The sequence below is a fragment of the Coregonus clupeaformis genome, chromosome 29 (genome assembly GCF_020615455.1).
Source record: "Coregonus clupeaformis isolate EN_2021a chromosome 29, ASM2061545v1, whole genome shotgun sequence".
Taxonomy (NCBI): domain Eukaryota; kingdom Metazoa; phylum Chordata; class Actinopteri; order Salmoniformes; family Salmonidae; genus Coregonus; species Coregonus clupeaformis.
In genome coordinates, this window is record NC_059220.1 from 55,665,509 (window position 1) to 55,688,077 (window position 22,569).

The 22,569-nt window shown below is 47.8% G+C and overlaps 1 protein-coding gene across 3 annotated transcripts in view; it reads right to left on the reverse strand.

Moving 5' to 3' along the window:
• Nucleotides 1-22,569, reverse strand: part of LOC121576673 (zinc finger protein 423-like) — a 130,890-nt gene that overhangs the window by 9,730 nt on the left and 98,591 nt on the right. For all 3 annotated transcript variants that reach the window (XM_041890023.2, XM_041890020.2, XM_041890022.2), the window contains 2 exons: nucleotides 6,827-6,958; nucleotides 4,796-4,911 (listed from right to left, as the gene is read on the reverse strand). In XM_041890023.2, coding sequence (XP_041745957.1) covers nucleotides 4,796-4,911; nucleotides 6,827-6,958 — 248 coding nt within the window. The remainder of the gene's footprint in view (nucleotides 1-4,795; nucleotides 4,912-6,826; nucleotides 6,959-22,569) is intronic.

The following is a 22,569-nucleotide window of genomic DNA, read 5'->3' on the forward strand; positions in this document are numbered from 1 at the left end:
AGGAGGCATCAACAAACAAACAAGCCAGAGGACAGAGACCCCTCCCCTCCACCTCCCCTCCCATTCCAAACTGCTAACTGGAGTTAAATATTTACTAGTGCTAAAGGAAATAGTGTACACACATGCGAACAGAGGGGGAGCGCCTCTGTTAAATAGTGTAAAGATCAGCTATGCTGTCAGCGAATGACAGCAGACCACGGAGGGGTGAGTGCTAGTGTGGGGGGGAGGGAGGAGAGGCGGCTCTGAGGCACCTGGGGGAGACAAACAACAACACACAAAAAACAGCCAAGTCTCTGAAGTTTCCAGTAAAGGAATCTAGATCCGGCAGGCTGGGTCTAACAGCGCTGATCAGGGGCGAAGCATCACTTATTTACCAGCTTACGTCTGCACTATTTATGGGGCATTGGGGAGAGGCACAGATGAGGAGAGAAGAGAGGAGAGGAGCTGAGATGGGCTAAAATATGCATGGGGGCTGGTTCATATGGGACAAGGAGAGAGAGAAAGAGAAAGAGAGAGAGGGGGCATGAGAGACTGTTCTGAAAAGTGAGGAGCGTGGAGTAGGTGGCCATGAGGGAGAAGGGATGATGCAGTGACGTGTCCCCCCACAGGCCCCTGGGACAGCTGGAGGATTAACGGAGGGTTGCCCTGCCTGGGCCCTCAGAGGGCTGGGGTAGGGAGCCCCGAGCAGGGCACAGCCCAGACAGGCCAGCCAGCCTCCTCCATCCATTCAGACCTCATTAACACAAACACCTACACAACCAGCCTCACCACTAACCTCCACGACCAGCCCAGTTCATCTCCGCACTCAGACTACTGCATATCCCCAACTTAGAGCTGCTCCTCCTGGGGCAAAGCACAGGGGTGGGCTGGGGGGCTTGTGGGAGGGAAGGGTGAGGCAATGCCCAAACATGGAATAGGGCCAGTAAAAGCGAAGAAGGATACACCCTCAGGCCCATCAGAGGATGCTGCTGTGGCCATGTGAGTGTGGCGTTCCTATAGCTTGGTGATGGAGTGAGTGGTCCTCCCTAGAGGAAAATCACTTCTTTTAGACAGCGTGACCTGGTCAGAAGGGAGAGGTGTGGCCATACAGGATGGAATTAATGGAGGAAAAAGTGTGGAAAGGTGGAGATGAGCGAGATGGGGCCATGCCACACTGTGCGATCGGTTGGTGTTTATCTCTCGGTCGCCTGGCCTCGGGGTGAGGCAGACAGTGACCGACAGGGTTCAGCGCTCCTCCTGCTGCTAAATGGACTGACTGGCCATATGCCCACCACCGCCGGCCCTACATCACTGTCACGGCAAGGTGGGGGTGCCGGGTCCGGACTGGGGCTGGAGGGGTGGGGAGGGTGTGGGGACTCTGTGGGCTGGTCAGGAGATTTAGGTCACAGACCCAAAATGGAGCCATGGATATGATTTGGCCATTATGCTCACAGGCAGCTCACTCCTAGGGCTAGCATACCCACATAACCACTCCTCTACCAACCATCAGAGTGGAGGTGAGGTAGGCAGAACACATGAGGAAGAGAGGGGGTGAGGGAGGGAGAACACATGAGGAAGAGAGGGGGTGAGGGAGGGAGAACACATGAGGAAGAGAGGGGGTGAGAACACATGAGGAAGAGAGGGGGTGAGGGAGGGAGAACACATGAGGAAGAGAGGGGGAGAGGGAGGGTCTTTGGTAGTAGTACCAGGTGGCTGTGTGGGTCCATCCTCCAGCATGTGGCTCATAGCTCAGGATGATGGATCCAGCCAGGGGCAGGGCAAAATAACACTGACCACAGCTACCCACTGGACCCACTCTGGAGTGAGTTATACAGAGCTGGGCCCTCGATGATCTGTCTGGACTCTACTGACCCGACCCAGCCAGAACCCTGCCAGGACAGGGTGGGGGAGAGAAGGAGAGGGGAGGGGTGGCTGGATCCACATGTCTTTGCGTCTGCATGTACATCTACAGTGTGTCAGCGTCTACAGTGGTTAAAACAGATAGTGTGTATAAGTACAGTACCAGTCAAAAGTTACTATTTTCTACATTCTAGAATAATAGTGAAGACATCAAAACTATGAATAACACATATGGAATCATGTAGTTACCAAAAAAGTGTTAAACAATTCAAAATATGCCTTGATGACAGCTTTGCACACTCTTGGCATTCTCACAACCATCTTCATGAGGAATGCTTTTCCAACAGAGGTGTGTTTTGGGTCATTGTCCTGCTGAAAAACAAATGATAGTCCCACTAAGCGCAAACCAGATGGGATGGCGTATCGCTGCAGAATGCTGAGGTAGCCATGCTAGTTAAGTGTGCCTTGAATTCTAAATAAATCACTGACAGTGTCACCAGCAAAGCACCCCCACACCATCACACCTCCTCCTCCATGCTTTATGGTGGGAACCACACATGCAGAGATCATCCGTTCACCTACTCTGCGTCTCACAAAGACACGGCAGTTGGAACCAAAAATCTCAAATTTTGACTCATCAGACCAAAGGACAGATTTCCACCGGTCTAATGTCCATTGCTTGTGTTTCTTGGCCCAAGCAAGTCTCTTCTTATTGGTGTCCTTTAGTAGTTGTTTCTTTGCAGCAATTCAACCATGAAGGCCTGATTCACGCAGTCTCCTCTGAACAGTTGATGTTGAGATGTGTCTGTTACTTGAACTCTGTGAAGCATTTATTTGGGCTGCAATTTCTGAGGCTGGTAACTCTAATGAACTTATCTTCTGCAGCAGTGGTAACTCTGGGTCTTCCTTTCCTGTGGCGGTCCTCATGAGAGCCAGTTTCATCATAGCGCTTGATGGTTTTTGCAACTGCACTTGAAGAAACTTTCAAAGTACTTGAAATGTTCCGGATTGACTGACCTTCATGTCTTAAAGTAATGATGGACTGTCATTTCTCTTTGCTTATTTGAGCTGGTCTTGCCATAATATGGACTTGGTCTTTTACCAAATAGGGCTATCTTCTGTATACCACCCCTACCTTGTTACAACACAACTGATTGGCTCAAACGCATTAAGAAGGAAAGACATTCCACAAATTAACAAGGCACACCTGTTAATTGAAATGCATTCCAGGTGACTACCTCATTAAGCTGGTTGAGAGAATGCCAAGAGTGTGCAAAGCTGTCATCAAGGCAAAGGGTGGCTACTTTGAAGAATCTAAAATCTAAAATATATTTTGATTTGTTTAACACTTTTTTGGTTACTACATGATTCCATATGTGTTATTTCATAGGTTTGCTGTCTTCACTATTATTCTACAATGTAGAAAATAGTAAAAATAAAGAAAAACCCTTGAATGAGTAGGTGTGTCCAAACTTTTGACTGGTACTGAATATTTACATTTACATCATTTTGCAGAATATGTAGGTGTGGTCGTACTACAGGTAAGTACACTATACATATAAAAGTATGTGGACACCCCTTCAAATTAGTGGATTCGGTTATTTCAGCCACAGCCGTTGCTGACAGGTGTATAAAATCGAGCACACAGCCATGCAATCTCCATAGACAAACATTGGCAGTAGAATGGCCTTACTGAAGAGCTCAGTTACTTTCAACCTGGCACCATCATAGGATGACACCTTTCCAACAAGTCAGTTTGTCAAATTTCTGCCCTGCTAGAGCTGCCCCGGTCAACTGTTACTGTGAAGTGGAAATGTCTAGAAGCAACAACGGCTCAGCCGCGAAGTGGTAGGCCTCACAAGCTCATAGAACGGGACCGCCGAGTGCTGAAGCGCCTAGGTTGCAACACTCACTACCGAGTTCCAAACTGCTTCTGGAAGCAACGTCAGCACAATAACTGTTCGTAGAGAGCTTCATGAAATGGGTTTCCATGGCCAAGCAGCCGCACACAAGCCTAAGATCACCATGCGCAATGCCAAGCGTTGGCTGGAGTGGTGTAAAGCTCGCCGCCATTGGACTCTGTAGCAGTGGGCACTGACCTCAACCCCGTCGAACACCTTTGGGATGAATTGGAACGCAGACTGCGAGCCAGGCCTAATTGCCCAATATCAGTGCCGACCTCACTAATGGTTGTGGCTGAATGGAAGCGAGACCCAGCAGCAATGTTCCAACATCTAGTGGAAACCTTCCCAGAAGAGTGGAGGCTGTTATAGCAGCAAAGGGGGGACCAACTCCATATTAATGCCCATGATTTTGGAATGAGATGTTCGACGAGCAGGTGTCCACATACCTTTGGTCGTGTATGTGGTAGTGGTAGCCCAGCTAAATGATGGCCTCTCACTATGCTAATCAAATGGATTCCTGTAAGTGTATGTATGAATGAGAGGAGGAGTGTGTGTGCTTGTGTCAGGGGAAGTGTGTGTGTGTGTGTGTGTGTGTGTGTGTGTGTGTGTGTGTGTGTGTGTGTGTGTGTGTGTGTGTGCGTGCGTGTGCGCACCTGAGAGCCCAGCAGGAGAGCTGATTGATTAGCAATGGACTGGGGTCTAATCGTTACTGCCCATAAGGAAGCTACTCATTTACTCTGCTAATAATTTCCTTATTAATTATCAACCATACCACGAAACACATTCAGCTATACCCTGACATAACAGCCTGTTTAAGACTGGAATGGTATTCTGGTAGTGAAGACCATAAACAGAGGTGGACAAAAATATTGTTTTATAAAAAATTCTGCTAAGATACTCAGGAGTCCATTAGAAGCAATTAATCTTGAAGTCATCTCTTATGATTTTAGATCATGTTAATTGACCGTTGGCCAGCAAAATATTCTGTATGGTGCTGAGAGATGCCATCACTCTCTGTTGTTTTGAAGTAAGCGTTGCGTTAGTGTACTGACCTGGAGCTCAGTCTGGAAGAAGAACTTCTGTGGACACTGGGAGCAGTCGTAGATCTTGTCCTCCTGACCGTGGACGGCAAAGATATGCTGCTGCAGCTTATTGGCCTGGACAAAGGCTGGAGGAGGGGAGAAGGAGGAGGATAGGTTAGATGATTGGTCAGACTGGAGATAAGTTATGCTATCCAGATAACTAGGTTATTGAATACAATTTTGCGAGGGAAAAGGGAAAGGTTTCAAGTCTCGCTCTCTCTGTGTGCAAATACTGAGGCAAGAGACAAAGCCATACTAGTTGCACTAAAACAACAACTTCAAAAGCGTCAATACAAATAAAGACCCCTCTCATATGAGCATCAGTGGATGAAGCGCCATCAGAGCCACTACGTGGATGAGAGGAGAGATGGAGAGATGGGGGAGACAGCATGCAGACTACACTATCCCCTACAGACCTTGTGATATTTATCAATAAATTATCCTCCATTCCTCTGTTTTTTAATTTTCGCTCCTGTGTTTTTTTCCCCTTCTGTTTTGTTTCAGTAAACTTAAGTTTGCTGTGTGAGTGGTGAGTCTGAATTATTAACCCTCCCCAAAGGAGCAGCACCCCCTAACTTATTCATAACCCGCACAGGAATAGAGTTAAACTTTTAAAAAGTGCTGTGTACCTGTGGGGGAAGGGGGGGGGGGACATATCTACTGAGAGGAACAGAGAAGAGAGACAAGGGGGGCTGCTACATGGTCTGAGTTTACAGTAAGTCTTATGATGCAGACAGACAAACAGAATCAGGTAGCAAGGGATTGGGATGTCCAATTACTAGAGAAACAGATAGATAGAGAAACATACTAAAACAGACAAAGAAATACAGAGACAAACAGAAAGATGACAATGGATAAAGACCGACACAAAATGGCATCTCAGCTGCGGTCAGCCATATCTGTATTTCAGTGGCAATAATGATTTCTGATTCCCAGAGGGGAGCCAGAGGTCCAATGTGACTTTCAGCCTGCTGCCTGTAGAGCCCTGGCTGCTTAACTCTGAGGACACGTACAGAGGGCCCCTAAACCGTCCAGACGGCCACAGAGGATTAGCCGCCCTCCTCTTTCAAACTGCTCTTTATTCTCTGACCTCTCAGGGCCTTTCTGATCTGGGGCACAGCAGACACAGGGGACCACGGCCAAGCCTGAAGGACCTTGAGCCGCTCTGCTCGGCCTGCTAGTCTCGGCTAGTCTCAGTGTTACGCCTGACCAGCCCTGTGACTGTGCATGTGCTGTGCCTGAATCAAGCCAACTGTGGCTGGGCTAGTCTCTGTGCTACGCCTGGCCCGGCCCTGGCCCTGTGCTTTACTCTGTGGCTGTGCCTGTGACTGAGTAGAGCTGACTGTATGAGTCTTAGCCACTCAGGGGGGACGACTCACCAGGTTGCACCATGGGTAAATCAGCTCTAATTAACTTTCCCATCAGCACAGCTGGACTCTTAAAGGACCAGACTTCTCAGTCTCAGAAGCACAGAGTTGACCTCTGTTGAATGGCTCTGCTAGGTCTACTGCGGCTTGGCTATTTGTCATAATATTTTCACTATCTCGCACCCTGATTCCGATGTCTGGAGTGAGTTTTTTCTATCTTGGCTAATTCTTTACTACATGTCTTTCCTGAGATACTCCATGTCAGGTCTTCCCTCCAGCCCAACCCACCTCCTACTGAACTGATCATTAATACAGTTCAATTAAGTAGTGGAGGAGGACTGTGTTTTACCACAGGAGGGGGTATAGGGTGGAAGGTATGGAGAGACAGACTAGATGGAGGAGTGGAGAAGGAGAGGTTAGGTGAAGAATGTATCAGGGTCCGTGCATTGGCATCTCTGCCATTCTATGGGTGAGATGTTATTCTATGTATGTGAAAGGGCAACAATGTGTGGGGGCCTGCGGATCGAGTGGATCATGTGTTCAAATTGTCTCTATGTTAATGTCGGTCAGACACTGAAGCACCTTGAATGCCCTCCACCTGGCTCCCCTCTGAGGCCCCGCCCCGCCCCCTCACCTGTGAAGCAGACGGGACACTTGAAGGTGCCACCCATGCCCTCGAAACTGTGCTCGATCAGGTGACACAGGAGCTTGGCCGGAGAGTCAAACATCTGGTTACACAGCTTGCACTCGTGATTGATACCTTCCTCTGTAAAAGAAGAGCACACCATACAACAAGGAGGGTCAGAGAGTGAAGGCGGGAGAAACACATTATACACACAAAATGAAAAGTGTAAGTTCATGTACAGGTAATTGTGTGTATAGGTAAGTATAGCCGGTTCAATTCAATCATTGCCTTTTTCCCGTCTGCAGCATATAGCAAAGCTCCAACACATGCCTTGGCCACACTGTCCCTGACATAGAGCCCAGTGAGAGAGATACAATGATCCTACATTAACATGTCTAGTCTGAATCCTACTGAGAAAGCGCTCTCTCTCTCTCTCTCTCTCTCTCTCTCTCTCTCTCTCTCTCTCTCTCTCTCTCTCTCTCTCTCTCTCTCTCTCTCTCTCTCTCTCTCTCTCTCTCTCTCTCTCTCTCTCTCTCTCTCTCTCTCTCTCTCTCTCTCTCTCTCTCTCTCTCTCTCTCTCTCTCTCTCTCTCTCTCTCTCTCTCTCTCTCTCTCTCTCTCTCTCTCTCTCTCTCTCTCTCTCTCTCTCTCTCTCTCTCTCTCTCTCTCTCTCTCTCTCTCTCTCTCTCTCTCTCTCTCTCTCTCTCTCTCTCTCTCTCTCTCTCTCTCTCTCTCTCTCTCTCTCTCTCTCTCTCTCTCTCTCTCTCTCTCTCTCTCTCTCTCTCTCTCTCTCAAAATCTGGCCTGTGTGACCGGCCCGCTCCCCCCTCCCCTCCTCCCAGTGCCTCTTCTCTCCCGGCCGGTAATTGCCTGCCACCCCCAGTGGTCTGGGCTATGTGCCCTCCCCCTGCTCGCCGCTCTATTTTAAGCCTGCATGAATGACATCAGCGGCCCCCTCCGCCGTGGGACAGATGAAAGGTGGGCGTTGGGTCCTGGCTGGGCGCCTCCGCTCCTGTCTTATCGGCCGAGCGCCACACAGGACCGAGCCGCGCCCGTCCCCGTGCCATCAGATTGCCTCCACTGCGCCCCAATCGCTGCCCCTCACCAAACCCCGAACCGTGGAAGACACCGCTGCCGGTCCCTGTCCTCCCTCAAGGCAGCCTCCCAGTCTACCCCGCTGTCCCACCGCAGACAGCGTCCCCCATGCCCCGAGGTGTCCCGCTGCTCAGCAACAGGGGCACGCAGAGTTAATAAAGTCTTCAATCAAACATCCCTAACACCCCCCTGACCTCCACACCTCACCCCACCAACACCCCCCATACCAAACCCACATCCACTGACTCCAATCTCCTCTCCGTCTCAAAGGCCTGCACAAGGGTGCCTTAATCCCTGTCTGAATGGCTAGGGGAAGGAGGTGGGGGTGGGGCTGGGTGAGGACGGGGCTTAGGAGGATTGGCAAGGGAACTCCTTTGGTCTGCCCCTCCCCGCTGCTGCTTCCTCAAAGACATCACGTTTGGGTGGGATGCCTTTCTGTCCCAAACCACACTGAGATGGTTGTTGATTACCATTTAAAATATTAAATTGTGTCAAGATTGAAGCAGCAGGTGAATCTTCCCAGGAACCCAGAGACACACACAGAGAGTGAGAAGAGAGGGAATAAACCATACAGTGACAACCACAACACGACCAACAGCACCAACTGACCCATAGAATACTGATCTACAAACACCAACTGACAATAGATCTAGCATACTGCATACGGGTCCAAAAGTGAAAAATAAGTTGAAATAAGGGTTATGTATGAGTTAAACATTGGGAGAATTCTGGCAAACTATGAGAGAGAGAGAGCTGAGTTCAGTACAGAGAGCAGGGGGATAATTGGGCTGTCCGCCGGGCCAAGGGCGCAGAGCGTTTGTATGTGTGGGTCCTATGAAAGTGGTGTATTTTCTATGACAAATACAGTTGTTTTGATCAGTGAGTGGGGAGTGCACTCTGTCTGTTCTTCCTTTCAGTGCACAGAGGGAGGGCTGGTGGGCCGAGCTCTATCAGACACAAAGCGGGCTGGGTTGGGCGGGCTGTGTGTGTGGGGGGGGGGAACCATGGCGAGATGACAGGACCCTGGAACGTCCTGCCGGCCAGCTTTGTGTCTGAGAGAGCATTTGATCCGTGAGGCAGCCACACCGCCCCTACCCAGGGAGGAATGCGCTGGGGCAGGTTGGGAGGGAGGGAGGGCAGAGGTTTGGTGAAGGTGAGTCCTGGGAGTTTCACTAAACTAGCACACAAAGCCAAACAGTACTCAACTTGTACAGAGCTTATAGCATACTAATTACGCTATGACATATTAAGAATACATACTGTCCTGCTATACAAATCACTGATGCAGACTATCATGAATAAACACAATCCCTATTAGTGTGTAACCCTTCTTTTTTTCACTACATGACCATTACAATTAGAATGATTGATTAATGACAAGGAAGAGGTTCCAGACTTGGCCTGTTAGATGAGTGTATGGCTGTTTGGTACTAGCAGCCCCATAGAGGAGTCATCAGTATGGCAGCAGAGAGAGGTTAATTAAGCAATAAGGCCCGAGGAGGTGTGGTATATGGCCAATATACCACAGCTACGGGCTGTTCTTCTGCACGACGCAACGCGGAGTGCCTGGACATAGCCCTTAGCCGTGGTATATTTGCCATATATCACAAACCCCAGAGGAGCCTTATTGCTATTATAAACTGGTTACCAATGTAATTAGAGCAATAAAACGAAACGATTTGTCATACCCGTGGTATACGGTCTGATATACCATGGCTTTCAGCCAATCATAATTCAGGGCTCAAACCACCCAGTTTATAAATAGCTACAACACATCTCATCCTTTCAAGGCCTCACTTCAGCTATCTGCACCACAGATCAGACACAGAGAACAGGACGAAAGAGAAGGAAAAACAGACTGATCTGTTAAGACGCTTGATCGGTATGCAGAGTGAAGAGTGGAAGAGGAGAGAGGAAGTGCGTGAGAGAGGGAGGGAGACAGAGAGAGAAAGAGGGGAGAGAGAATATTTAACTGATTGAGAGGGGGAAAAACCTTCCCCACCTCCTAAGGTATGCACAATCTTAATTGAGAAACGGCATGACGCCGCCACACACACGCAGAATTACTGATGAGGGCTTGCCAGGACACTAATGGGAAAAAGAGAGAGGGAGTGAGACAGGGAGAGAGAGAGAGCGAGGAGCGACAAAGACAGTGTGAGATAGCAGGGGGACGCAAGAGTGAGGAAGACATAGGGGTGAAGAAAGTGATGGAGGACCAAAATATCGATACAGTTACATATCGGGATATTATTTCTGCTGATATATCGTATCACTTTGACAATATAGCAATATTATTTTTGCGCTAGTTGGCTGTACCTGCACCAAACTCCAGTATTTTTCCTTCATAGCTTGTTCTCCATCTTATTTTTAAATAGAGAGCCAATTTGTTTTCAGCACTTATTTCCGTGACTGATCAAAACTCGTTTTCTCATGGCTCTCTCTTGTCCCTCTGCAGCAGACATATGGTGAGCAATGTGTTTGGAACATTGAATCACAATAAAATCACAGTATCGAATCGCAATACATATATAATTGTGAGAATCTTGAGAATCGCAATACATATCATATTGGCATCTAAGTATCGTGATTATATCGTATCGTGAGGTCCATGGCAATTCCCAGCCCTAGAAGAAAGAGAGGGATACACTGAAAGAAAGCGGGTAAAGGATTACAGTCTAAGGTGGATGGAGAGATGGAGGGCCTTGCAGCGATGGAGAGGAAAGGTGTGAAGTGAAGGAAAGAAAACACTATTTATGTATTATTCCTAAACTGTTATTCCACCAACTGAACAGGAGTCTTATCCTGTACAAACACTGCTGCGGTACGGCGGGCCGGCTGCCTCTGTTGCTGCTTAGCCAATGTGCTTCCAGCTAATTGACCAGGGGGAGCCAGGTGGAGCCCTGACTCGCAGCCCTCCCCGGGGATAGTCCCATCTACACAGGCGCACCCTTCCTCCCACTCCAGCTCCCCCTCAGCTCCCCTCCCCCACAACCCCCTGCAGCGCGCACTGGCACACAAATTATCTCCTTGGCTGTGAGCTGGCCTTCCCCAGGGCCCCGGCCCCCTCCCCTCACCCTGCAGCCTGGCCTGGCGATTGATGGCAAGGATGGCGGGAGAGATACCAGGGGAGAGCAGAGTGAGGGAGGGGGGGGGGGGAGGACTGTGTGGTTGAGGGGGCGAAAGGGAGTAGAGGTGCTGGGCTCCTCTAGGGGGCTAGCTCAAGGTGTGTTGCCATGGAAACACAGAGAGAGGGGAGGGAGAAATCGAGGCATGCTGAGCTTGACCCATGGTAGTGGGGGCAGCAATGTGGGCCAGAGTATACACACAGGCACGCACACACACACACACACACACCCTGCTGCAGAGCTGTAGGCGTCCCAAGAGCTCTCCACCTCTACTCTCCGTCTCAGACACACACACCCATATACACACAGCAGCATACACACACACACACAAATACGTAAACACACACACACACACTGCTGCAATGCTGAGATGATCCCTGGAGCTCCTAACACCCACACATATACAGACTATTTCACTCGCCTTCACTCAATCTCTCTCTGACACAAACGTCTTGCTTACACACAAACTCTCTGTATGCCACTTCTCTGTCATAGCTATTCGCTACTCTTCTATCACCAGTTTACTGACTCTGCCAGTGACCATGCCTCTCTCCATCCTTCTCTCCCTTCAACTCCCTCTGTCTTTCCTTTCCTCTCCCTCTCCTTCTCCCTCTTTCCTGGCCACGGCCCTGGTTCACACGTTTCCTATTATCTGCAGTAAATATTTCCGGAGCGCGCTCTCCGTCTGCCAAGCGTGATGGAGTCTCCAGCTCCAGATATTTTTGGCAGACGTGGATGGCATATGGAGCTGACCAGCTTGGAATCTCCTATCAGATTACATCACAGTAGGATGCTGGATCTCACCACCCCGTAGAAACCGACCTTCATGCAAACACACAAACAAACAAACAAACTCTCCTTCCAAAGCACACTAGCCACTCGTCGCTCCACTCCTCACTCCATTTCCCCCCTTCTCCCCAACTCCCTCCATCGCAGTCATTTCTTTAAAAAACACCCCTCTACTCTTTCCTGACATACTTTATGTGGGCTTGTGACCTAAAGACTGGTGTCTACTGACCAGTCTTTAGGTCTGATTCCCAAGGTTCTCTGTTCTTATTGGGTCTGTTGACATAAGGTCAATGGCCTAAACTGGCTACTCTGAACTGCAGGAGCCATGATGAAGCCAAGGTACTAAGGGGACTGGAATCCCTCATTTCAAAGACCACCCTTATCTCTGACAAGATCCTCCGTAATCCTCCTAGTCCTATTCTACTGAACTACTAACCACTACCCTACCTCACACCAACTCCCCACCTTCCACCAATCACATTTCCTCCCTCCTCCACAACACCTGGGCTCCACCAAATCAGGGTTAGGCAGTAGGCCCGCGCCCCCTGCCCAGCAGTCCTGTCTGGCCCTGGCCGCCCGCTGTCCATCCAGGCCTCTCTCCCTGGGAGAGCTGCTTCTCATTTCCTCCACACACACGCAGATAAAGAGGCAGTACACAGAGACACAGGCAGGGGCCCCCCAGCCAACACCAGAGAAATGGGAAATAATCAACGACATAAGCTTGCATGTGCTGCGTGTCCTCAGCTTCCACCTAGCAGCCTATATGAAGATGGAAACAATATGTTTATCTTTAGGCATCTTGAGGACACTCAATAATAATGACAGCCATATGCTAAGGAAATAAAAAAGGACATATGTGCATTTAAATCTCATGGTCGAAAAATAAATAATCTCTCGGAGCTTGGTTAAAGCGAGAGTGAAAATATGGAAACGTTATTTTTATATGCCAAATGTACACAATAACACACATACACACACAACACACAGCCCAGACGGATTGTGAGAGGGGGAGTGAGCATAATGTATGCATGGTATTTGTGTTTTGAATGTTAATGGAATGCTCAAAAGTGCCCATGCGGGAATAGCTCTAATCAGTGCACCAATAAAACCGCCACATGATAAGTCTTTATAAGTGCCAGTCACTCCCAGGGCCTCCATTTACTTCAAGTGTCGCTCTATATCTTCCCTCCTCTACCTCTCACTGACTCCATCCATACGTTTCCATATGCCTCTGTCTTACAGCCCACATTAGCAGCCCCTGTGCTGTCCATAAAGGCTGCAGATAGGCCACATTAGCAGCCCCTGTGCTGTCCATAAAGGCTGCAGATAGGCCACATTACGAGACACTCTGACACACAGGCCCTGCAAAACGCCTCAGTAATAATTAAAGGTTCTATGTGGGAACATATGTTCTAATTGACATTAACCGACAATTGTCACTCTCTCCAGTGGAAGGCATTGTGACTCTGCGGTAGTCCCCACGAGAGCAACTCATACATCATCACCACCCATCCAACTAGGTTACCAAGCACTTCTGTTCTGTATCTAGGGCTAATCACCACGGCAACAGAAATTGACAGTAACCTGTAATCAAGGCTGGTGTGAATAATGTGTTCTTTTGATCGGCATCTGTGTGACTGGAGCTTTCTCTGGCCCTTGCTGACAAACACAGCTGTTTCTGAGATTGAGGGACAAGGTTTTCAGCACAGATCTGTGCCAAAACACTGCAAAGCCTTTACTAATAATCTGTAATTATTAACGGTTATTTTGCTCACTGATATTGGTCATGCAAAATGCACTGCAGCCTAACATACATCCACTGACCTAACCGGTTGCCCACAGACCTCAAGGTGAAACTCAGCACTTATTCCATGCCCAAGACATAACTTTTAATAGGTGCAAACACACACACACACACAAACACACACACACACCCATCCCAGATTGCTAATTGAGGTGATTGAAGATAATGTAGATAATGAAGACAGTGTAATTAGGTGTGTTGTAAATGGTGGTCTAGGCTGCTGCCTGGCTGCTGCTGGCCTGTGTTTCTGGACAGCCCTGGTCTGATAGAGCCTTATTGAATCTGAGGCCTGGCGCTGTGGGCTGCTGGAACAGCAAGGCACCTGGCCGGACTCACAACCCAATCTCACAGACTGGTCATCAACCTTCACAAGACACAGGGGCGCTCCACTACCCTCACTAGCTGCCAGAGATAGTCAGTAGTACTACAGTAGGGGAAGGACGTGAGAGGAGACTCTGTTGGAACACTGTTAATCATTAACACAGTGGTGGTTGACCATCATTACACTGAAGACAGGCAGGATGGCTTGATCTGAAAGAATGTTTCCCTGTACAGACAGGGCCTTCAACACAACAGATCATACAACACAGCCAACAATGCCACTGTGTGTGTATTGGGGTGTGTGTGTATTGGGGTGTGTGCGTCCACGTTTGAGCATTTCTGTGCTTTTATGTGTGAATATCGCATCCTACCCTGCTGTGGTATATCTGTGTGTGTGTGTGTGTGTTCATCTGTATACATGTGTGTATGCATGTGAATGCCTAATCCTACGCCCCTGGGTGCACTGGGGGGGTTTATCCACGGTAGATCTCCCAAATGTGTCTAAAAAGCCAATCTCCATGAACCATTCCACAACAATTACTCATTGTCATCTCTTCCCTAAGGGAGAGGGCAGATTCCAGGGACTTCATTTCCTGTCCCCCAGCCCAACAGCCCCGCTCTCTCAGCTGTGAGAGAAAATAATCACAAACAACAACCCCAGCGGCCGCAGATTTGAGCGATCACACAGATATGCAAAAGACATCCCACCCTACTTTGTAGCTAGCGATCGGCAGCCAGAAAAAAATATGAGCAAATATGAGGAAACAGCAGGATGCTAATAATGCACCTCCAGCTGTTCAAGTGAACCTGCAAATGTGTCCATCTGTAGAGAGAGAGAGAGAGAGAGAGAGAGAGAGAGAGAGAGAGAGAGAGAGAGAGAGAGAGAGAGAGAGAGAGAGAGAGAGAGAGAGAGAGAGAGAGAGAGAGAGAGAGAGAGAGAGAGTCAGGGCTGTGCTAAGGGCGCCCACGCCCGGCCCATGGTGACACTCTACATAAGCGCACCACTCACGGATAGACATCCCAGCACACACACACTACACAGACATACACACACTACACAGACAGTGCATCCATTCCCCCCAAAAAAGAGTGGATAAAAAAACAAACAGCAAATCATTTGTAGGTCTTAGCATCAATTGTTAAAACCCTCCCTTTGTCTCTTCACGCAGTGTGTCTGCTGGCTGGTGTGTGTTCACAGACTGTACTGTTAGAGTTTGGAGGGAAAAGAAACTGTACCAAGTCCAGAGGATTGAAAAATAATACTTGTTGAAAAGTAATATAATCAACATTCCAAATGTAACTTGACGTCCTGATCTCTACAGTATGTCCCCCATTACGCTCATATATTTTATTTTGTGAGAGAGGAACTCAACTCACAACTCCTATCAATTGGACGTCATAATGGGAACTGAGCAGAAAAGGAAATTGCTGCCAATCATGGCTCCTACATGTGAGAGGATATCTGTGCGTGAGACTGAAATAATTCTACAGCCATTGAAAGGAATCAGAGGTACAAGTGCCTGTAGAGCCTGGTGTAAAACTGATGTGATCAGCATGATCAAAGTCAAGGGAGCTTTGTAATACCAGGAAGAGAAAGGTTCATTTCTCAGAAATAAAACCATGAATGACTCTCCCTTTTACAGTGCAGAGCACTTTGCTCCCAACAAAACTCTAATTGAATGTCAGAGACAGGATTGCGTGACAGGAGGACATTGTGATTTGATGTAAAGAATACTATACTGTCGGGGTCGGTAACAGGCGGCCCGCAGGCCAAAACCATTCCGCAAGTGTGTTGGGGGCAAAGTTAGGGGGAAAAAAAAAGGAGATGTTATTGTGTCTCAATGTAATAAATGTATGAAATTAACGTAATTTTCAAACAAAATTATTTGGAGGGCTTTGTTGTGGTCAATTTAAATGGTTGTTAAGTAAAGGTTAAATTAAAATAAATAAATACAAATGTATTTTAATTATGTTCTGTCCCCCCGACCATCCGCTACAACAAAAATCGCCCTGCGGCTGAATCTAGTTGCCTACCCCTGCTATACAGTATGCCCTTCCCTTGAGGAATATTTTGTACTCCTCTGGAACTCATCCTCCCAGAATTCCTCACTCTACATTGGGCCTCTCTCTGCTAGCATGCAGCATAGACTTCTAAAGTAGTGTAGTCCTTGATGTCCCTGTATGCGCCACTACTATGCCTCTCTGTGGATGGGGATTGAGTCTGAGAAAGAGACTGCACAGAGAAGAAGTGACATGGGCCCTCCAGCCTCCTGCAGCCCCTCCGCTGCTACTACCACATTCAAATACAAAACAAATAAATAACGCCTTCCCCATTAATTATTCTGAGGTATGAATCAAATGTACATGTGTTGGGAGATTTGTTTGTGAGTAAGTGTAGCCTCGTCGTGACGAGAATTCACAAATGATGCTGGGATTCCCCACTGATACGAGAAGAGAGAATTAAAGCCTAACTAGCTGCAGTGTGGAGCGGAGTGGAGGACAGAACAGAACAAAGGCCATCACTCTGCAGAGGTACTGCAACCTCTGTCCACACACGGGCAGAATCCACACACGGGCCACAGAGTGACACTGCACCAGTGATCCACACACAGCTTGCTACCCAGCCCCCCCAGCTCTGCCTCACCAGGCGCTGTGTACTGTGTACTAACGGCACCACTTAGCTGCCAGACAGGGCCTCCTAATCCAATGCCAGGGCTGTTTGAAGGTTAGCAGGGGTAAAGCAACACACTAATATTAATATCAGTGTGTGAAGGATGGGAGTTATTAAAGATGACTGAGCATGTGTGGAGGGAGGCCTCTCCCTGGGGCTGACACCAAACAGGATGTTCAAAGACCCCCAGTCAAAATAAATCAATATTAATGCACACACATCCACAACAAAAGGACGAGATGTCAGCACCCCTGTTTAGAGGACGCTTTTTCATCTTAACTTTGACCCCCTCTCTCTCACCATAGAAGGAGGGAGGAGGAGGCGGCTGTTTATCCCCCTAAGCAAGCTCATCTGTCCCAGCTAGGAGGCCCTCAGTCAAATCAAAGGCTCTCCCGTCAGGGCTAATGTGGTGTCACCTACACACTGCGGCTGATGCCAGGTAGAGGTAGGGAGGCCCTGGGCGGAGGGGTTGCTATCCTCCTCGTCCTCCTACTTCCTTCCTCCACTTGCCTCTGTTCTACTGGGTCTGTCTGTCTGTGTCTGTCTTCACAGCTGCACAGTGACTGCAGACAGGGAGAGAGGAGAGTAAGTGGGCTGGAAAATGGCAGAGGGGATTTGGAGTCTTTTCATTGTGACTCTGAGGGAATCAGTGTCACTGGCACCAAATCCCATCTGAAAGCCTCCATCCTGTTCTGTTGGATTCTGTTGGATTCTGGGACTTTGGACTGGAGTGACAGAAGTTCCTTGAAAAATGCCTGGATTAGTTACCATGGTCTACCTACACAAGCTGCTCACTTGACCTTCTGATGACCTGGCAAGTGAAGGGATGAACAACTTGACTGGTACAGATACAACCGTGACAGAAAGGACCTGCATACAAATACGTCTTCAGTGTGTCTGTCCAACAGTGTGTGTCTGTCCAACAGTGTGTGTCTGTCCAACAGTGTGTGCACTTCATAAATGACACACATTAACATACATTACACACACTTGACCACAAACTCATTATGCACAGACAACAGCTGGAGCTGCAGTCAAAGTGAGGGAGCCTGTGCATCCATCCCAGTATGTACGATTAATCTTTAAACGCCATCGGATGGTTCAACAATTGTCACGGCTGAGTTGAGAACACGTATCACTAATGCCATTGTTGTTTTGTTCTTTGTCTCTCTCCCTTACCTCGAAGTCCCTCGTCAAAATAACATCTGTTTGCATCATACAGACACCTGACAGGCAGCTGATGTCGCCCCCTGCTCCACTGCCCAAAAAGGGGGCTTTGTGTGTGTGTGTGTGTGTGTGTGTGTGTGTGTCGGAGCACATCTGGGTACAGAGCGCTCATCCTCATCCAGATGTGTGTTTCCATGCTCTGCAGCCTAATGCCCACCTGGACATGTCAGCAGCCAGACACAACGAGGGGGGAACTAACCCCCCCCCCCCCTCCAAAACAACAACAAAATACTCAACACACACACAATTAACCAAATACATGAGAGAGGAGCTTTGTATTTTCATGGATGGTGCCAATTTAACGTAACAAATAGATTGTGTGTGTTTGTGTGTGTGCATGGGTTGGTGAGGTGGTGGTTTTCTGCAAGGTGTGTGTTGATGGCAGGACGGTGATGGGACACAGATCTCTCTCTCTCTTAATTCAATTAAAATGGCTTTATTGGGATGGGAAACGTATGTTTAGATTGCCAAAGCAAGTGAAATAGTTAAAACAAAAAGTGAAATCAACAATTAGAAATGAACAGTTTCAAAATAATAGATCATGGCTATGTACAGTGTTGTAACAATGTGAAAATGGTTGAATTACAAAAGGGACAATATGTTTGTATTTCACTGGTTGCCCTTTTCAGGTCACAAATATTTCTGCTGTGACGGCACACTGTGTTATTTCACCTAATATATATGGGAGTTTATCAAAAATGGATTCGTTTTTTTGAATTATTTGTGGGTCGGTCTGTGTAATCTGAGGGAAATATATGTCTCTAATATGGTCATACATTTGGCAGGATGTTAGGAAGTGCAGCTCAGTTTCCATCTCTCCCTCTCTCTCGCTTGCTGTCTCTCTCTCTCTCTCTCTCTCCCTCTCTCTCTCTGCAGTGTTGGGTGAGGTGAGGTGGGACTCAAGAGGAGGGAGGGAGGGATGGCCTGCCTGCTCTCCTCTCCAATCCCCCACACACAGCAGCCCCAGCCTAATCCCCCATGATACACCAAGGCACTTTCAGAACCACAAAGACCCATGCTACAGCTAGGGGCTAGCACACATACGGACATCCAGATGCTGAGGGTAATTAACTTACCTATCTCTCTGTCTGTCTGTGTGTGTGTGTGTGTGTGTGTGTGTGTGTGTGTGTGTGTGTGTGTGTACACGTGCGTGCGTGTGGGAGATTTCAGTATCTCACTATCTTGCAGGAAACAAAAGCATAATAGGTTTCCTTTAGCACACACACACACCTACAGGTGAACATAGATTGCAGGCAGCCCTTGCAGAGTGAGATCAGGGATGGATACCTACTGTGGCACATAGGAGGCAGTTCTGGGCTAGGCTATGCCCAGGATCTTAATGACTTAATTGAGGTAATTATTTGGATAAGAAGTCCAATCACCTAGTTCTTTTCCTGAAGGTCCTCATCAGGATCTAATTAAAGAGCTGGTCCCAGTATGAGCCCTCACTGACAACCAGGCCTGATGCGTCAGAACAAAACGCAGGCTTAGGACTAATGTATAACACAGGGTAGGTAAACCAAAGGCAACTCAGGGACTGACTGTCTCTTCCTCGTCACCTCTCCGTGACCTCTGCCTGTCCTCTCTATCTACACTCTCTCTCTCTCTCTCTCTCTCATTTCCATCCCGCTGTCAATCTCCCATTCACTCACTCCATCTGCACTCCCTCATTCATTACTCTCTCAATCACGCTCCCCTCCCTCTCTCTCTGTCTCAATTCCTCTATGTATGCCTTTCTCTCTCCAGCTCCATACTTTTTCCCTTCCCTCTTTATACCTCTCCTTCTCTCCCTTTCTCTCCCTCCCTCGCTCGCTCCCTCCCTCCCAGCAGTGGGGACAGGGTGCGTGTGGAGAGGAGGCTCTCCTCTCCTGCAGGAGCTCTGCTGTGCTGGTTTAATTGCGACAGCACCCTCATGAGCCAGCAGAGCACGGGGCGCGTCAACACCTCCACAGAGTGCTCAAGGGTATCCAGCGGGGGTGCAGAGTCCCCCCCCCCCTCCCATCCTCGGTTCCACCCCCCAACCCGAATCCTGAAACAGGCGCCCAGAGAGCGCCCGTCAAGAGCTCACTCCTCACATCTCATTAATCAGCTGCCAACATCAAACAGCAACTCTCCCCACTTCCCAGGGGCCGCCGGCCGCCCGCCCGCCTGCCTCCCTGCCTGTCTCCCTCCCTGCCTAGCTTGCAAAGGCTGTTGTGTGTTGGCAGCTATGATGTGTGCTATTTGTTGTGTCTCTTGTGTAATGTGTTGTGTTGGCTGTGTAGTTGTAAGTTATATAATTGTGTCTGTTGTATGTGTATGGTCAGTTGTATATTGTGAGTGTCATGAGTGTGTAGTGTCTATTGTTTGTCTATTGTTTGTCTATATGTCTAACATATTGTGTCTTCAGCATGGATGTGTTGTGCCATTTGTCCCATGGTATTTGTTACTGTGCATAATCAGACTGCAAAACATGTATGTGTGTATGAGGAACTCTGAATAATTTGAATATTAATCATAGCATGATTTATTAAAACATATTGATAATCTTTTGTGCCACTGAAATCCGACTCCACTGACAGCAACCACACACAATTACCACACCACAGACTCAATGAAGCCCATTAACTCACTCCTGCATGGGAATCCACACACATGATCACACAGAGAGACCCACACAGACAGTGGTATACATGAGTCAATTACTCAAATGCTCCTTGTGTGATGAATAGGAATGCACTTCCTTAATGACAACAACACATTCTCCCCCTCACTCCATCTATTATGAATGGGGCGGGACAAAAGCAGGGGTGATTACACAGCGTATAAATGTTCCATTGTAGGAGTGGACCCTCATGTCACATCAGCACAAATCCGCTTTATTGGACAGGGGCCTATCAACCCCCTTCAGAACAGGAACCCTGGTTGACCCCACTGGCCAGAAGAAGTCCCATTTGAAGTGCCAGGCTTAACCAGCAGGGCCAGGATATGGCCCCAATCAGCCTGCTATCTTAATCCAGAGCTATATCACGTATTCTAAACAAACCGGAAAAGTCCAAGCTGGAATGTTTTTTGCTACAGTACACGACAGGACAATAAAATCCAGATCCACATACTTCCTCTTTACCATAGAAAGTGGCAATGTTTTTCTAAGAAAAACTGGCCTACTCATTCAACAATGGACCAAGATGTCATCTAAAACACCTTTCCTAACAGCACATCAAACATGAAGGACTCATCAAATGTTGGGGTTAGTGTAAAGTACGTTATGTGATATTTCGTTTTTCCTCTGTTACAATGTATAATATGCTTATTACAAGTAACAATACAATATGTAATCTAACCAAGGCATGTTGGTGCTTACGGACTGCAAACTTCATTTCATTCCCTATTGGACTGTTTCTGTGAGTGTACGGTACATGAAGAACATGCTATGGAAACTTATGGATAACTCCCTAATTTCTCCAATTGGCACAAACATGCCAACCCTAGGAGAGGTTTAGGGGAGGCTTGGAGGACTCTCTACCCCTTTTAGCGCGTGAACCAATCAGCAGGGTCAGATGGTTTGGCGGGACATTTTGAACACTCCCCTCAGATGGAGGGAATAAAATAACTGAGGTAGGTTTCATACCTCAGTTCCAGTGAATGTGTTAGCTGTCAGATGACTTCTGGACGAACCACCCAAGGAGTTACTCTTGTGAGTTGTCCTTTTTCCATTGAAGCCGAGCCAAGGATTCCGGATCACCAGCTCGCATCCGACTGATCCCATCTAGATCTCAGTCATCGACAACGAACGCTACAATTCCTCGCCAAACCTACGCTGGACCCTGTTCTGCCTTGAACAGCCCAGGACTACCCGGTGTCAGCGCGCATCTGAGTCTCCAGCCTCCCAGGACTCCGATCTCTGAGCTTGCATGAAGCCAGCTCACCATCAGATAGTGCGGCATCACTGTCATCTGACCAATGCCCATTCCATCTATTGAGTATAACCATACAGCTAATTGCCTTTTTCTCTCTCTTGCATTGGCATGATGTGTAATGTGTAGCTTTTTAGGTTGACATTAAGTAACCGCATTACTTTAACATTAGAACTGAACACCTTGTAAGTTGCTTCCTACATTCACAATTCATAGACCATACTCTTTCACAGTATGCACCCGCGTGACCTGTTAAGTATAGTCTTGAGTGTGTACATGTTGCTCTATCCAAATTGAGAATATCATCCTCAAACAATTTGCTGGTAAACAACCTATTGAATTCATAATTTTCTACTGTATTGATCATATGCCATTTTCATTCATCCTGTAACAATTGATTCAATTGACTATTTTTGTTATTTACATTTTTGTATTTGACCTGTTGTTGTGTGTTTCTCTGATACAAAACAAGCTCTAGAAAACAGTACGAGTTCACAAATCTGATATTAGGCTCATCAGATATACCTTCAGATAAATCAATTATTACTATTTTGTCTTCTAGTGTTTTTGTTAAGATAACACATAAGTCAGGTCTTCTTAGAATACTATTTTTGTCCAATAATGGATTGGTGCCCCGATTCATAACAAATATGAATGATCCTTCTAGATACATTCATAATTTATAGTAATAACTTGACCAATATCCGCTACACCATCAGCGTTGGGGTAACGTTCTGCCTCGCTCCCCAGCTGCAGCCCATTAGAGGGGGAAGGAATGAATAAAATAGAGACCCATAGTAGAGATCGAGCGAGGAGAGGAGATGGA